Source organism: Petromyzon marinus, chromosome 18 (genome assembly GCF_048934315.1).
Source record: "Petromyzon marinus isolate PM22_M1 ecotype Great Lakes invasive population chromosome 18, UKy_Petmar_22M1.pri1.0, whole genome shotgun sequence".
Classification (NCBI taxonomy): Eukaryota; Metazoa; Chordata; class Hyperoartia; order Petromyzontiformes; family Petromyzontidae; genus Petromyzon; species Petromyzon marinus.
In genome coordinates, this window is record NC_133684.1 from 4,025,290 (window position 1) to 4,039,823 (window position 14,534).

General features: G+C 48.5%; 1 protein-coding gene and 1 long non-coding RNA gene across 5 annotated transcripts in view; one reads left to right on the forward strand and one right to left on the reverse strand.

The window, feature by feature from the left end:
* Positions 1-2,253: 2,253 nt before the first annotated feature.
* On the reverse strand, positions 2,254-11,002 carry LOC142925078 (uncharacterized). Its single transcript, XR_012942176.1, has 2 exons — positions 4,247-11,002; positions 2,254-3,538 (listed from the first exon to the last, which is right to left on the reverse strand). It is a non-coding gene; the product is annotated as an uncharacterized LOC142925078 (long non-coding RNA).
* A 175-nt stretch (positions 11,003-11,177) lies between these two features.
* Positions 11,178-14,534, forward strand: part of LOC116943585 (glycine receptor subunit alpha-2-like) — a 53,327-nt gene continuing 49,970 nt past the window's right edge. For 2 of the 4 annotated variants that reach the window (XM_032956546.2, XM_032956549.2), the window contains exon 1: positions 11,178-12,123. In XM_032956546.2, coding sequence (XP_032812437.1) covers positions 12,053-12,123 — 71 coding nt within the window. In that variant the 5' untranslated portion in view covers positions 11,178-12,052. The remainder of the gene's footprint in view (positions 12,124-14,534) is intronic. The other 2 variants (XM_032956547.2, XM_032956548.2) reach the window with 2 other exon arrangements.

Sequence of the window (14,534 nt, forward strand, 5' to 3'; positions counted from 1 at the left end):
TCCCTTCTACGTGACTTTACCGAAAGAACCAAGAATATGAATCCCTGCAGTCACGAAAGCTTTAAATCAAAATTATTCAAACTGTGAATAAGATTAGGGGGCTTGTCCAGAGTACGTCACTCGAAGGAGGGATGATGGCTGACGGTCAACAAGCATCGTGGAGTGACAGCCAAGGAATGGAACACCCACCGGGGAGAGTGAGTAATGAGGTGCTCCACTTGACGGAAATACGAGATGCGGTGGTCGTTGGTGAGGGCTTCACCTAGCAGTGGATTGGCCAAGGCTGCTCATAGGGCGGCCTAGTTTCTTTCAGCATAGCTGGCTGGCTGAACAAACACACACACTCTGAAAACACATGCACACTGCCACATATATGTGCACACGCATAGTAACATTTAAAGAAGCGAACCATTGCGGGATGTTTACGGAAGATACAATTATTCATGGGCAGCTATAGTCAATCCACTGCTGGATTTAAAGGTTCCCCAAACAACTGATATCTGATCCTACAAGGCATTAATTGATAATGAATCCGCAAAGCACCTTCCCACAAGCTTGGGAGGATAAGATTTACAACCGAAATAATTCTGCTTTGCAGCAGCATGATCTGGGAGCGTGACAATGTTAATTATTTGAGGGAAAAAAAACCCTGCCATATTTGTTAGTAATTGTCAAAAAATATGAGCGAAATGAACATGACTCTCTCGAATGCCGTGAACTCCACACGCCGATTCATCCACGCACGTTGCACACTACGGGACAAACTGTTTCGTCTCATCCACCCTCTGTACAGACACCGTGACCGCAGGGGAATATCCTCTTGCTCTCTTCATCTTCCCTTGCAACGCGATACTTTACAGCTCTCTCCAAACGCGCCTTTCCCCATGTTCTTATAATCTTGCTCAGTCAAAACAAAGAAAATCCGTGTTAACTCCTTTTCTTTTACACCTTTAACCGTTCCTGCGTATTGTCTCTGGGCCCGTGCTCAGTGTTACAGGTGTGTAGCAGGTGTGTAGGATTACACTGCGTGAAATTGTCACCCGGATTGTGCTCCCTGATTGACGTTGTCACCCAGAGTGAGCAACTCACGTGCGGGAAGAGTGAGCCTTCACTGGTTGTCTTTGGATCCGTCATTGTGTCGTGTAGCTCCACCTCCACATGATAGTCCTGGCCAGGGACTCGCCCATCACCTGCAGTGTTGGCCAGAGACTCTAAACGGGTGGGACGTGGTGGTAATGTGCACCAAGGGCCCACCCGTTGCCCTCCAAAGACGGTCACTGCATCGCGCGCGTTCAGATGCGCTTCTGCGGCCGTCTGGAATGCTCTTCTTTCCTTGGTTTCTGCACACTCCTTATAATTGCCATGGAAATTCAACGTTACTTTGCGGACGCGCGCGCATCGCAGCCAAATTCACGCGGCGGTTTTTGGTTGGCCATCAAACAAAGACGGTCAGCGGATCGCACGCTGTCAGATGCTCTCCCGCAGCCGTCTGGAACGCTCTTCCCTCCGATATTAGGGAACCACTGGGGCTATGCACTTTTACATCGAGATTGGAAACTCATTCCTTTAGAACTGCTCTATTGTGCTTGGTTTGTTGGCCTTCCCCCGCACCTCCGATTAGCTCGGTTGGCTACGTACGGTGCGAAAGAAGTTCAACATACTATACATATGTAGAGGTGTTAACTACTCACTGTTCGGTAACCTGCATTGCCACTAGGTGTCAAAGGGGCAGTGCAGCGTTACCTCTGTGTACATAACGATTGGGGTCAGACGAGGTGAAGTGGATCGTAGCCACAGTTTGGTAAGAGCCAATCAGACAGTTCCACGTGGGAATGTGGGATTGGTTACACCTGGCCACAAACGAGTAAAAGAAGAGTGACCTAACAGAGCGCGTGGAGTTCTCTCCCTACACGAAGACCGAAGCCCGGGCCGAAGATAGCCAGGACCCTGGACCCAGCCTTCCAGCCCTTCTGAGGGCTAAGGCTCGGGTACCCAGTGGTCAGGACCCGCTGGGCCAGCGGTGGGTCAGATAACCTCCCCTAGGTCCCAGCCGGAGGACTTTACGATAGCGGTAGATGTGTGAGTAAGTCCCGCCAAGATAGGAGGCTGTACCTCCTTAGGTTAGCTAGAGACCTGTGTGTAGGTCACGCTAAGTCCGGAGGCTGTACCTTCTTAGGGTATCGGGTGAGGGGACCGTATACTCCTCTGTGTGTTAAGGACTGTGTTAAGAGAAGTATTACAATAAACAGAGTGTGCCTCATAAGAAGTTTATTCGTCATTATAAACACTACACGCACATACAACAGAAAATTAAAGTCAGCTGCCATTTTCATACTCTTTTCACAATGTATGTATGTTGAACTTCTTTCGCACCGTACATATCCAACCGTGATAATCGGTGGTGCGGGGAAATCCTGTACTCGGAGCACTCGAAGCAATCTCCTCTTTAACACAATAAAATGCCGAGATAAAATGTATTGCGATGAAATTTTAATTTAAAGCTTTCGTGACTGCAGTAATTCATATTCTTATTATTATTCTATTGTTTCCCTTCAACGTGACTTTACCGAAAGAGCTAAGAATTTGTATTGCGATGGTTAAAAATAAATCTCTTGGATCTAAATCATATTCTGGTGAATGAATTATATTAATGGGAGCACACATTGAAAAGTTGGAGCAATTTTCAATGAATCGTTATCTGGCTTCTGTTATTCGCTACTCGAACTTCGTCCGCCTTTATCAATGCGGCTCAATTTCCTTCTTTCGTTAAACGGAAAATCCCGTTCGGCCAGTTACTCAGCAGTCACGAACGATACAATCATTGGGGTGGAGAGGAGCCCAGCAAGCTACCGGCCAGGAAACTCGAGGCGCATATATTATTTTTTATAGTACGATTATGAAGCCTCGTGTGAGTGGATGAATAAAACGCCACCAGACAGCTGACCTCTGTTTCCAGATCCTCTTTGCAACACGGAGGGACTTGGCCAGAACATTCGCGAGAAATGGGGACAGAAATACAACGGCAGAGCTTAGAGATGGAGAGGGGAGGGGATCGATTCCCTTTGAGACGCGAGGTTCGTAATCGATTATCTTTTTGGCATCAGAAGGTGAAATGTGGCATTAGCAGAAACTAACTTTGCACGCAACAAAGCAACATCGGCGACGTGGAAACGCCTTGGCATTGTCCATCAAACAACAGACAAATGGGCACGGTTAAAATAAAACCCGCAGGTGTCTCTGTCTCTCTCTCTCTCTCTGTGTAAGTGGTCAAAATAAAATTACAATATCTCATTCGCCAAATTCGCTATCCAATAAGTAATAACACGGCTGCAATATAATCATGACATTCAGGGTAAACACAAATGCGTTTATGGACAAAAACGGCAGAGACCATACGCGGATTAGAAATGTGATCCTGCGGAATGCTTCGATGTTGCCTGGCGGCCGAGTCGCCCTTGAAAAAGAGTTTCTTCTGAGCTCAAAGGGCTCCACTCGAGGGAGTAAAACTCCGTGACTCTGATCACAAGGTAGCAGTGGCCTGCGGACAAACAGCGACATCAGCGGTGCCGAGTGAGAGGCGGGAGAGCCTCCAAATGTGTAGGACCTCGCTCGCTCGTTTCACAACGGAGACTCCGAAAATCTTGGAAGCATTCATCCCTACGCAGAGCATCCTCCTCCTCCGCCCCCCTCCCACACACACCCCCGCTTTTTATTACCAGTAGAGCAGTGGGATTCTTGGTTACATTAGCAACCATGGAAAACGATAATAATAATCATGCAAATCAGAACGAGAGATGACACCCTTACTTCGTTAAACACTTGCCAGGGGGAAATAACTGGTTTGCGCTAAAAAGCAAACATTGATTTGGTGACACGGCTGCGTTAACAGTGGCGTACGCGCACAACAGCGACAACAAAGAACGCACACATTATAATATCGGCTATTTAAAGATACTTTTTTGACTTTTCAACAACTTTTATTGCCGCCAGCAGCAACAGCACTGAAGGCATACATTTATTTTATTTTATGCTCTACGTGACTTTACCGAAAGGACCAAAGAGTATGGATCCCTGCAGTCACGAAAACTTCAAATCTAGATAGCACTGGAGGCGATTCCGATGTGCAACACAAAGTCACCAGCAAACAGATAAAACGAACGCTTTAAACCCACGCTCTGTGGCGCTAGATGCACCGCGCACAACACGAAAGAAAAGTCACGTGGTGGTGGTGGTGGTCATCACGCACGGTACGGTGACGAGCGAGCGCTTCAGAAGGTGAACACGTGGAGGGTGCCGTCCACGCTGGTACAGAGAGAGGGGCTTGTCCGGCTCCCCAGCGTTCGAAGAAGACGCGCTGCACATCACCGACACGCGCGTGTGGTACGTGGCGTGCTCCAGCCGGAGCCGCGCCTTGAGCAGGCCCCTGAACGAGAAGGCGAATATGATAGGTGACAGTTTGGGACAATGATCTCTCCCTTGTGTGTAAGTACGCGTGTTGAACTTCTTTCGCACCGTACGTAGCCAACCACGCTAATCGGACAACAAAGCCAACGCAAGAAGCAGTTCTAAAGAAGGGAGTCTTCAATGTTCTTCACAACCCACGAGAGGTCCAGAGAGGTATCGTAAAAAAAGGGGGGCTGATTGGAGAGTATCTTCCCGCGGGGCTTGTGACGGTTCCAACTCAGAGGGATGTGTTGTTGTGTTGTTGTGTGTGTTGTGTGTATTGTGCGTGTTGTGTGTGTGTTGTGTTGTTGTGTGAGAGTCACGCAATGCCAGCTCCTGCACGCCCGGGTTCACGGGAAGTCACGGAGGAGCCAAGTCATCGATGGCCTTTCCTTGTTCTCGCGGCTGCACACAGCACGGGTGTGATTATATCAATTGCAGAATTGGGTGGTATGAACCGCATTTGTGCTCGGGTGGCCACGTGTTGCTTTGAGGGCGACAGCGATAAGGTGAGGGTTTTTTTTTAATGTCCCCTGGGTTTTTGCGGATCTAGATGTAACCGTCTGGCCGGGTCGCCCGTGACGCACACACGCGTTCCACGTAGGCAGTCGAAGAGGCAGAGAGTGAGTTGCCACTCAAACGAGCATCGAGGTTGATGTTCATCTCCCGTTCGCAGCTCCTCAGTGAGCGGGGGAAGTTCTACATTGTTACGGTCCGGGGTCGAAATATCCACAGGGCAACACTGGAATGTTCATGGTGATCCATTTACAGACGACCCACAACATTTACAGGGATAATTTATAAAGGAAAAAAAATATAATGTCATTTCCCAGACCTTTCCACGTCTCCCACCGACCTGAACGTGATTATTACATCTTTAAACAGCCTCCTTGTGTACAATATGCAATCACCCGTTGAGAAGTAAAGGGGGGGGGGGGGGGTCATTATAACTCAATGGGGCATCAATGAATGGATTATCCTTTAGTACTCGTCACGACATTTCTAGAGTTCGCGTCGCAAAGAAATCGAGCTGATTTGCAAACGAACCGAGCTGATTTGCGAACAAACTGTCCACAGGTCTAAATTAAAAGCGTACCTTGCATAATGCGACCTTCTTTTGCCAGTACCAAAATATGAAAATAGTTTTTTCCCCTTTTATCTGCCAAAAAAACAGGTGTTAAGTTGTTAAAACACCAAACTGAAACCTTTTACAAGGAATCATGTCTGCATGAACCATAATACTTGTGTTCAAAATGCAACCAAGAAAAATACTCTGATAATATATGCATTGTCTTTGAAACTGATTGGTCCACACCAGAGACAGCTTTCTTTTGAGCCTTGCCTTTCGGCATCCTCTGGTCTAACACCGTTTAAGACGAGGCTCAAAAGAAAGCTGTTTCTGGTGTGGACCAATCAGTTTCAAAGACAATGCATCATATTATCAGAGTTTGTTTTTTGTCTGCATTTTTACCACCAATATTGTGGCTCGTGCAGACATTATTCCTTGTAAAAAAGGTTTCAATTAGGTGTTTTAACAAGTTAACACACCTGTTTTGTTGCCAGATAAAATAGGGGAAAACCCTATTTTCGTACCTTGCATCTAACAGTCGTGTATTGTGCACAGCATCTCTGTGTATACACGCAACAAATTACACCAATGCGAAGAAGTTTTTTTTTGTTATCAAAAAGCAATTCCCCTACTGCAGGCCATCATTGTGCGGGGTTTGTGTACAACACGTTGCATGTAATTAATAAAGTGCGTGACTGATGACCCCAGAATTTAAAGGGACAGATCTCCAACGTGATCCAAAATGGCCAGAAGATAGCAACATATCATTATCTCTGTGTGTGTCTCTCCATGTCTCTCTCTGTGTGTATCTCCATTTCTCTTTGTGTGTATATCCATGTCTCTCTGTGTGTATCTCCATGTCTCTCTCTGTGTGTCTCTCCATGTCTCTCTCTGTGTGTATCTCCATGTCTCTCTGTGTGTATCTCCATCTCTCTTTGTGTGTATCTCCATGTCTCTCTGTGTGTATCTCCATGTCTCTCTGTGTGTATCTCCATGTCTCTCTGTGTATCTCCATGTCTCTCTGTGTGTATCTCCATGTCCCTATGTGTGTATCTCCATGTCTCTCTGTGTGTCTCTCCATGTCTCTCTCTTTCTGTATCTCCATGTCTCTCTGTGTGTATCTCCATGTCTCTCTGTGTGTATCTCCATGTCTCTCTGTGTGTCTCTCCATGTCTCTCTGTGTGTCTCTCTATGTCTCTCTGTGTGTATCTCCATCTCTCTCTGTGTGTATCTCCATGTCTCTCTGTGTGTATATCCATGTCTCTCTGTGTGTCTCTCCATGTCTCTCTGTGTATCTCCATGTCTCTCTGTGTATCTCCATGTCTCTCTGTGTGTCTCTCCATGTCTCTCTGTGTGTATCTACATGTCTCTGTGTGTATCTCCATGTCTCTCTGTGTGTATCTCCATGTCTCTCTCTGTGTGTCTCTCCATGTCTCTCTGTGTGTCTCTCCATGTCTCTCTGTGTGTATCTCCATGTCTCTCTCTATGTGTCTCTCCATGTCCCTCTGTGTGTCTCTCCATGTCTCTCTGTGTGTATCTCCATGTCTCTCTCTGTGTGTATCTCCATGCCTCTCTGTGTGTATCTCTATGTCTCTCTCTCTATGTGTCTCTCCATGTCTCTCTGTGTGTCTCTCCATGTCTCTCTCTGTGTGTCTCTCCATGTCTCTCTGTGTGTCTCTCCATGTCTCTCTGTGTGTCTCTCCATGTCCCTCTGTGTGTCTCTCCATGTCTCTCTGTGTGTATCTCCATGTCTCTCTCTGTGTGTATCTCCATGCCTCTCTGTGTGTATCTCCATGTCTCTCTGTGTGTATCTCCATGTCTCTCTGTGTGTCTCTCCATGTCTCTCTGTGTATCTCCATGTCTCTCTGTGTGTATCTCCATGTCTCTCTGTGTCTCTCCATGTCTCTCTGTGTGTATCTCCATGTCTCTGTGTGTGTATCTCCATGTCTCTATGTGTGTATCTCCATGCCTCTATGTGTGTATCTCCATGTCTCTCTGTGTCTCTCCATGTCTCTCTCTGTGTGTATCTCCATGTCTCTCTGTGTGTATCTCCATGTCTCTCTGTGTGTATCTCCATGTTTCTCTGTGTGTATCTCCACGTCTCTCTGTGTCTCTCCATGTCTCTCTCTGTGTGTATCTCCATGTCTCTGTGTGTATATCCATGTCTCTCTGTGTGTATCTCCATGTCTCTCTGTGTGTATCTCCATCTCTCTTTGTGTGTATCTCCATGTCTCTCTGTGTGTATCTCCATGTCCCTCTGTGTGTATCTCCATCTCTCTTTGTGTGTATCTCCATGTCTCTCTGTGTGTATCTCCATGTCTCTCTGTGTGTATCTCCATGTCTCTCTGTGTATCTCCATGTCTCTCTGTGTGTATCTCCATGTCCCTATGTGTGTATCTCCATGTCTCTCTGTGTGTCTCTCCATGTCTCTCTCTTTCTGTATCTCCATGTCTCTCTGTGTGTATCTCCATGTCTCTCTGTGTGTCTCTCCATGTCTCTCTGTGTGTCTCTCTATGTCTCTCTGTGTGTATCTCCATCTCTCTCTGTGTGTATCTCCATGTCTCTCTGTGTGTATATCCATGTCTCTCTGTGTGTCTCTCCATGTCTCTCTGTGTATCTCCATGTCTCTCTGTGTATCTCCATGTCTCTCTGTGTGTCTCTCCATGTCTCTCTGTGTGTATCTACATGTCTCTGTGTGTATCTCCATGTCTCTCTGTGTCTCTCCATGTCTCTCTCTGTGTGTATCTCCATGTCTCTCTGTGTGTATCTCCATGTCTCTGTGTGTGTATCTCCATGCCTCTCTGTGTGTATCTCCATGTCTCTCTGTGTATCTCCATGTCTCTCTGTGTGTATATCCATCGCTCTTTGTGTGTATCTCCATGTCTCTCTGTGTGTATCTCCATGTCTCTCTGTGTGTATCTCCATGTCTCTCTGTGTATCTCCATGTCTCTCTGTGTGTATCTCCATGTCTCTCTGTGTGTCTCTCCATGTCTCTCTGTGTATCTCCATGTCTCTCTGTGTGTATCTCCATGTCTCTCTGTGTCTCTCCATGTCTCTCTGTGTGTATCTCCATGTCTCTTTCTTTGTATCTCGATTTCCCTCTGTATGTATCTCAATGTCCCTCTCTGTGTATCTCCATTTCCCTCTTTGTATCTCTGCATCTTAATCTATCTCCATGTCTATGTGTGTGTGTCTTTTTGTACATCTCCAAACATGTGTGGGGAGCGATACTGGAGCGTTTCGCGTCCAGCGATACAAACCCAGAGACTGGAGTTCGATTCACGCTCACAGCCAATAACAGTGATGATTATCTGAACCGATCCTGGGCCTCCTTTAGGTCAACTCAGCATCAAATGAGTACTTGGTACAGTGTGTATACTATGCTACTAGGGAGACAAAGGCGGCCGGGCGTGGTGCTGGCCATCAACCCCCTCGTGTGCCGTGTCGGCCTTCTTAGGTGCTCGCTAACCGAACAGTCTACTGAGGCTACACCGGAAATTATTGCATCTCCATGACGCTCTAGTTTGCATCTCCGTATCTCTATGTGTGTATCCCAATATCACTCTCCATATATTCCTATGTGTATAGCTCTGTGTGCATGTCCATGTCTCTGTATGTCTCCGTGTGTGAGCGTCTCTCTCTCTCTCTCTCTAGCCCCATGCCCCTCTCTGTGTGTGCTTCTCCACATATTACGGTTCAGTTGTTTTGCACGCAAATTTCGAAAATAAGTGGACAATCCACATGCATGTGAATCTTTGACATGGCGTATAATTCTTACAGGACCTGGTTATACAATAAAAACAGATCTCACTGGGCGCTGGGGAAGCTCGCTGGTTTGCAGAACGCAAGGGTCTTTGGATACTGATTTGTCCAAACTATGTATAATACATGGCGTTGCCGAAAAGTGGAAAGTGCTAAAAATCGACGCATGCACCGCCGGACTCATTAACAAATGACAAATCACCGGGGTTCCTTGCCTGCAGGTTGAGGCAGTGTTTTTTTCTCTCTCTTTAAAAAATAAACCCCCACAGGAAATGCAGTATATGCTGCTCCAGCAACCTGTGGTAGGTTAATAGGAATTGATATACAGTATAGGGAGGAATAGATTTTCATTCAAGGGGGTGAAGACAAATAAAAACGAGACCATTGCCTCTGCGTTCTGAGGAGGGTTGCGACGATATGTACAGCGGAGAAAGGAACTTTCCACCAAGACAGATGTCAGATTCCACGAGAATTCATCCGCTGTTACGCGGATCGAGATATAATTACTCGTCGCATTGATTTGCACCGAGATATATTTGTGGGTGGTGGTGGGAGGGTGGTGGTGGGGGGGGGTGGTGGAAATGACAGTCACAAGAACATTTGCTCATACTGTGTGGCGTTGCATGACTATTCGCGTGTTGGTTCGAAATGTCTATGTGCCTTTTATTTTATCAGGCGAGAGCACTATTGACATATTTCTGGATGCAATTATGGGCCGTGGGAGTTATGTGTTTTTTTTTCCCAACATACTTCACCAGGCTGGTCGGTGCGCACCGGTGAATACAATGAGCGTTTATAAATCGTCATGTATTTGTTGCACTGCCCTCTGCTGCCCACGCTGTAACGCCCTCGGCAGCCGATAAGACCTGTTTATTGTATTGATGGTCATCTCTCTGACAAGATCAGGCAACCTGGTTTATGTCGTAAGACGCGAGCTTGATTCGTACCCCGTAAGGCAGGCTCAGCCTGTAATTCCTCGTTGATCTCAGTAAACACTTTACGTACACACAGTTGTATTCCCACCGTTGGCGAACCGAGTAATTAAGTGTCGTGTAATGTTAAAGTCGATCAAAAAAATAAAGAAAGCCCAGTACGGAAAAGATCCCCGTGTAACCATTTCAGCCTGGCCATAATTGCCGTTAGCTAGCACCTTTGAAGGCCGCTACGCCTCACGAGGGGGTGGGTGGCCAGCACCACGCCCGGCCGCCTTTGTCTCCCCAGTGAAGATGTTTACACACCGCACCAGGTACTCACTTGAGGCTGAGTTGACAGTAGAGGAGGGCCAAGACCGGTTCAGATAATCATTAAAGGTATTGGTCGTGAGCAGGAATCAATCTCGCGTCGCCGGATACGTATTGTAGCGCGCTAACAAAGGCAAAGATCTCCCGTGTAGCCTGTAACAGACTGTTGGGGAAAGTGCTGTTAGCGAGCACCTATGAAGAGGGGGTGGCCAGCAACACGCTGGCCAGCAACACGCTGGCCACCAGCAACACGCTGGCCATCTTTGTCTTCCCCATGCTGATGTTTACGCACAAAAATTAAGTACTGTACTCATTTAAAGCGGAGTCGAACTCTGTCGGCCAAGTTCGTAGTGCGGTGCGCTAACCACAGCGCCACCGCTCCCTCTAACCACTAAACTACCTTTTCGCACACCTACTCAGACATGTGTATGACAGCTCCACACGCGCGCGCGCACTTCACATTTGAAGATGCGACCGCATAGGCAACGCACTCGAACGCGCTGACCTCAACAACGCAACACCACAACAACAACAGTCTGCTTGTGTGTCGCACATGCACGCACCGAGGGGGAACACCACTCGCATCTGTGGCTCGCTGCGAATGCTCCCCTCTTATTCCTCGACTGCACGGCAGAGGCGCTCCACATCAGGCGTTACGATCACGACTCCAATTGTTGCCGCCAGTGCCCTCCCATCCCCATCCCGCCCCCTCGCCACTCATTCCACCGGAGACGCGAGAGCAGCGGGCAAATGCAGTCGCAAGGGTGCGACCACCGATCGTGTCCCCTTCTCCTCGCCCCTGCAGCGCCGAGCTAGAGGAGCAACCCCCCTTCTCGTTTCAACCCCGAGCCCGTCCGGCCGTACGCGCATCCTCAGCCCACTCGATGCATCTCGGCGGCCGAAGAAGTCTTGATCGCGCGAACCTCGCCAGCGACCCGCACCCTTTGCGAGCACGACAGATGCTCAGCTGCGTTTTCTCTTTGCGCTTCGTCTCGTTACTCTTCTTCATCTTCTCAGCATCAGCAAGAACAACATCAGCAGCAGCAGTGTCAGCAGCTGCTGTGTTCCGAAGCCCAGCGAAGTGCAACGGCGGTGCCGAGGCGAGCGGTTGGATCACGCGCTCGGTCGGCTGGGGTGGACATTGCATCGCTTAAGAAGACTTCCTCCTCTGTTGTTCATCATCATCATCGCTGCTGCTGCTGAATAGCGTCTCTTCCCGCGCGCATATGTGCCGAAGAATCGCTCCGTCCCCCACGCTGTGTGTGTGTACACACACACACACACGCACGTGAACAATACGATATGATATAATAATGTACAGCGCAGTAGTAAGGGCACAGCAGCGTGTTGCTATCAATTAATAAATTATTATTTTCCCTTTGCCGGGCGTTCCAGCGGACGGGGGCGCGGAGGAGAAAGATAAGAGAGCGCGCGAGAGAAACCCGGAGGAGCCGAAACAGCAGCAGCAGCAGCGTTCTGTACATTCCGCTCGCTCAGGCTCCGCGGTCAGAGTCTTTGATCGCATTGGCGATACGGGATGAGGACGGCGTCGATCCATGCTCTGCTTACGTTCTGCCTTCTCGTCATCGAAATAATTACATGCCTCAGGTACGTTCGGCATCGAGCATCGTCCGGTCACCTTTTTTTGGTGTTTTTGTCCGCAAAAATGTCACTTGGCCAAACTTGCGCGCACCATGGACATGCGTTTTGCGGTGTGTATGTTGAACTTCTTTCGTACCGTACGTGTGTGTGTGGAGTGAATAAACACATCGGATATGTTTTGTTTTGCTCTTGGTCTATCTTTTGATGAGATTGTATCGGATGCGCTGGATGATATCTTCTTCCAAGCCAAAAAGTCCCATCATGGCATAAGAAGTCGGCTGCTCAAATTACATTTCCCTTTGTGCTTCTGTGATTTCGTCTTCTCTGGCCACTTGCACGATTCCCGTATCTCGATCCACAACATCCATCCGTCTCGCTCTCGCTCTCTCTACTCCATGCCCATGTAAGTCAATGTGAAATTGTTTTTCGCGTGCGTTTACGATGTGCTGACATTAATGCACGAACATAGCACAGGACCGAGCAATGACAGTATGCGCGCTATGGTGAGCGCACATTTTGTTTGTAAGGGCCGCGTTACAGCTGTCATCCGCTCTTAAGCCGCAACTTGTAGCGTCGGAAAGGTCAGGATGATCTGACTGGCGAGACTTGGCGGTGATTCCTAACTTCCACACGTCAGCCCCTTCGCTGATTGTCCATGTGGTTGCCGACACGTGGGCAGCTGTCGGCGTGACCAATCTCATATAACGCAGACTGACGGCGTGGGGATAAGGTGGATGTCATTTCCGTCAAGTAGATAGGAATAGCATGCGTGTCCCTTGCAGCACGTGTATGAAATAGTATGTTAAGTAACGTCAGGGTGAGCGATATTCGCTGTTTTTAATCTCCAAAATTAAATTGCATTACAGGGACCGCTTTGGAAAATAATGAATCGTAATAAAACGTTCATTTCATACGCTCGAGTTGAATGCCACTATCGACAGACTACAAGGTAGCAAGACTACAAGGTGTTAGAACAACAACAACACTAAAGTTTAGTTTGTGCACACACGCCGCGTCAAGGAAGCCTCCAGAGTTTAGAAAGCGTGGAGGGCGTCGACATCTAGGACGATCCGAAATGTCGTCGCCCTTGTCGTAAATGATCTTACGCATAAAGGTTCGTCTTTTTGGGGGGGTTTCGCAGCATCAATCACATTGGGAAGTGAATTCGAGTGTCGATATTCGAGTGTCGATGTTACGTTGACACCATTAGCATGTCATGAAGCCAAGGCGCCATTTTGACATGGGTGTTTTTTTTCTTTCCGTTCGCACTCAGTGAGCCATGTGAGCTGGTGAGACAAAGACAAAGGCCCCCCCCCCCCCCCCCGTGTAGCCTTAACACACTTTTGGGGCAAGTGCTGTTAGCGAGTAGCACCTATGGAAGGCCTGCACGGCGCACGAGGGGGTGGGTGGCCAGCAACACGCCCGGCCGCATTTGTCTCCCCAGTTGCGATATTTACTCACCGGGTACTCAATTGAGGCTGATTTGACCTCGGGGAGGCCCAGGACCGGCTCAGATAATCGTCACTGGTGTTAGCCATGAGCGGGAATCGAACTCGGCTCGCCTGATTCGTAGCGCAGCCCGCTAACCAATGCGCCACCAATTTCTACGTTCACACACACACACGTTCACCTACACGTGTACACACAGTTATGAAAATACACCAACACACGTAACAGCAACCGGCAACAATCGCCATTGATAACTAAGTGGCGATGACATCCCACGGGCTTGTGCCAGGCTAGGTGCACGTTGAGGCCACGTGAAGTGTGAAAGACTGTATGGCCGTAAGCCACGGGATAGACCTAGGTGCCATGGGTTGACTGACTCAGGATGACTGGCCAAGGCAACAGTTGTGCTTCTCACTGCGCTAACTTGCTGCGTTTTAGCCGCCCGGTACTCCGCTCGTTGTTGTGAGCGTAGTTCCTCTGCCCTCGGCTATTTCTGGAGGCGGACTGCCTCAAACTGCTCGGTAGCGTCCTTCACGAGCCTCCTCCACAGAGGCCGATTTTGACACCGCTGGTACCAGTCATCGGCAAGTCCACTCAGTTCCATATCCTTCTCGTACCACATCACTCCATCTCTTCTCTAGCCCGTGCCGCGCTTGTTTGGCACCCTTTATCCGGCCAAACAGAAGCTGCTTGGGCATGCGGTTGCTGGGCATGCGCGTTCAATGACCCAGCCGACGCAACCACACGCACTCTCCGACACACTCTCTCCAACTCCTCAATAAGATGTCTGATCAATACGGGCATCAATGAGCACATACACGCGTATTTATTATCCCGAGAATTGCCATTGCTCCTGCACGTAATTGAGACACGAGTCTGTATGCGTACGTGCAAGAGCATGCACGAAATCTGGCTGTACCAATATGCGAGCAAAGAGTCGGGGGGATGGACGGCATGCACTACCGTGA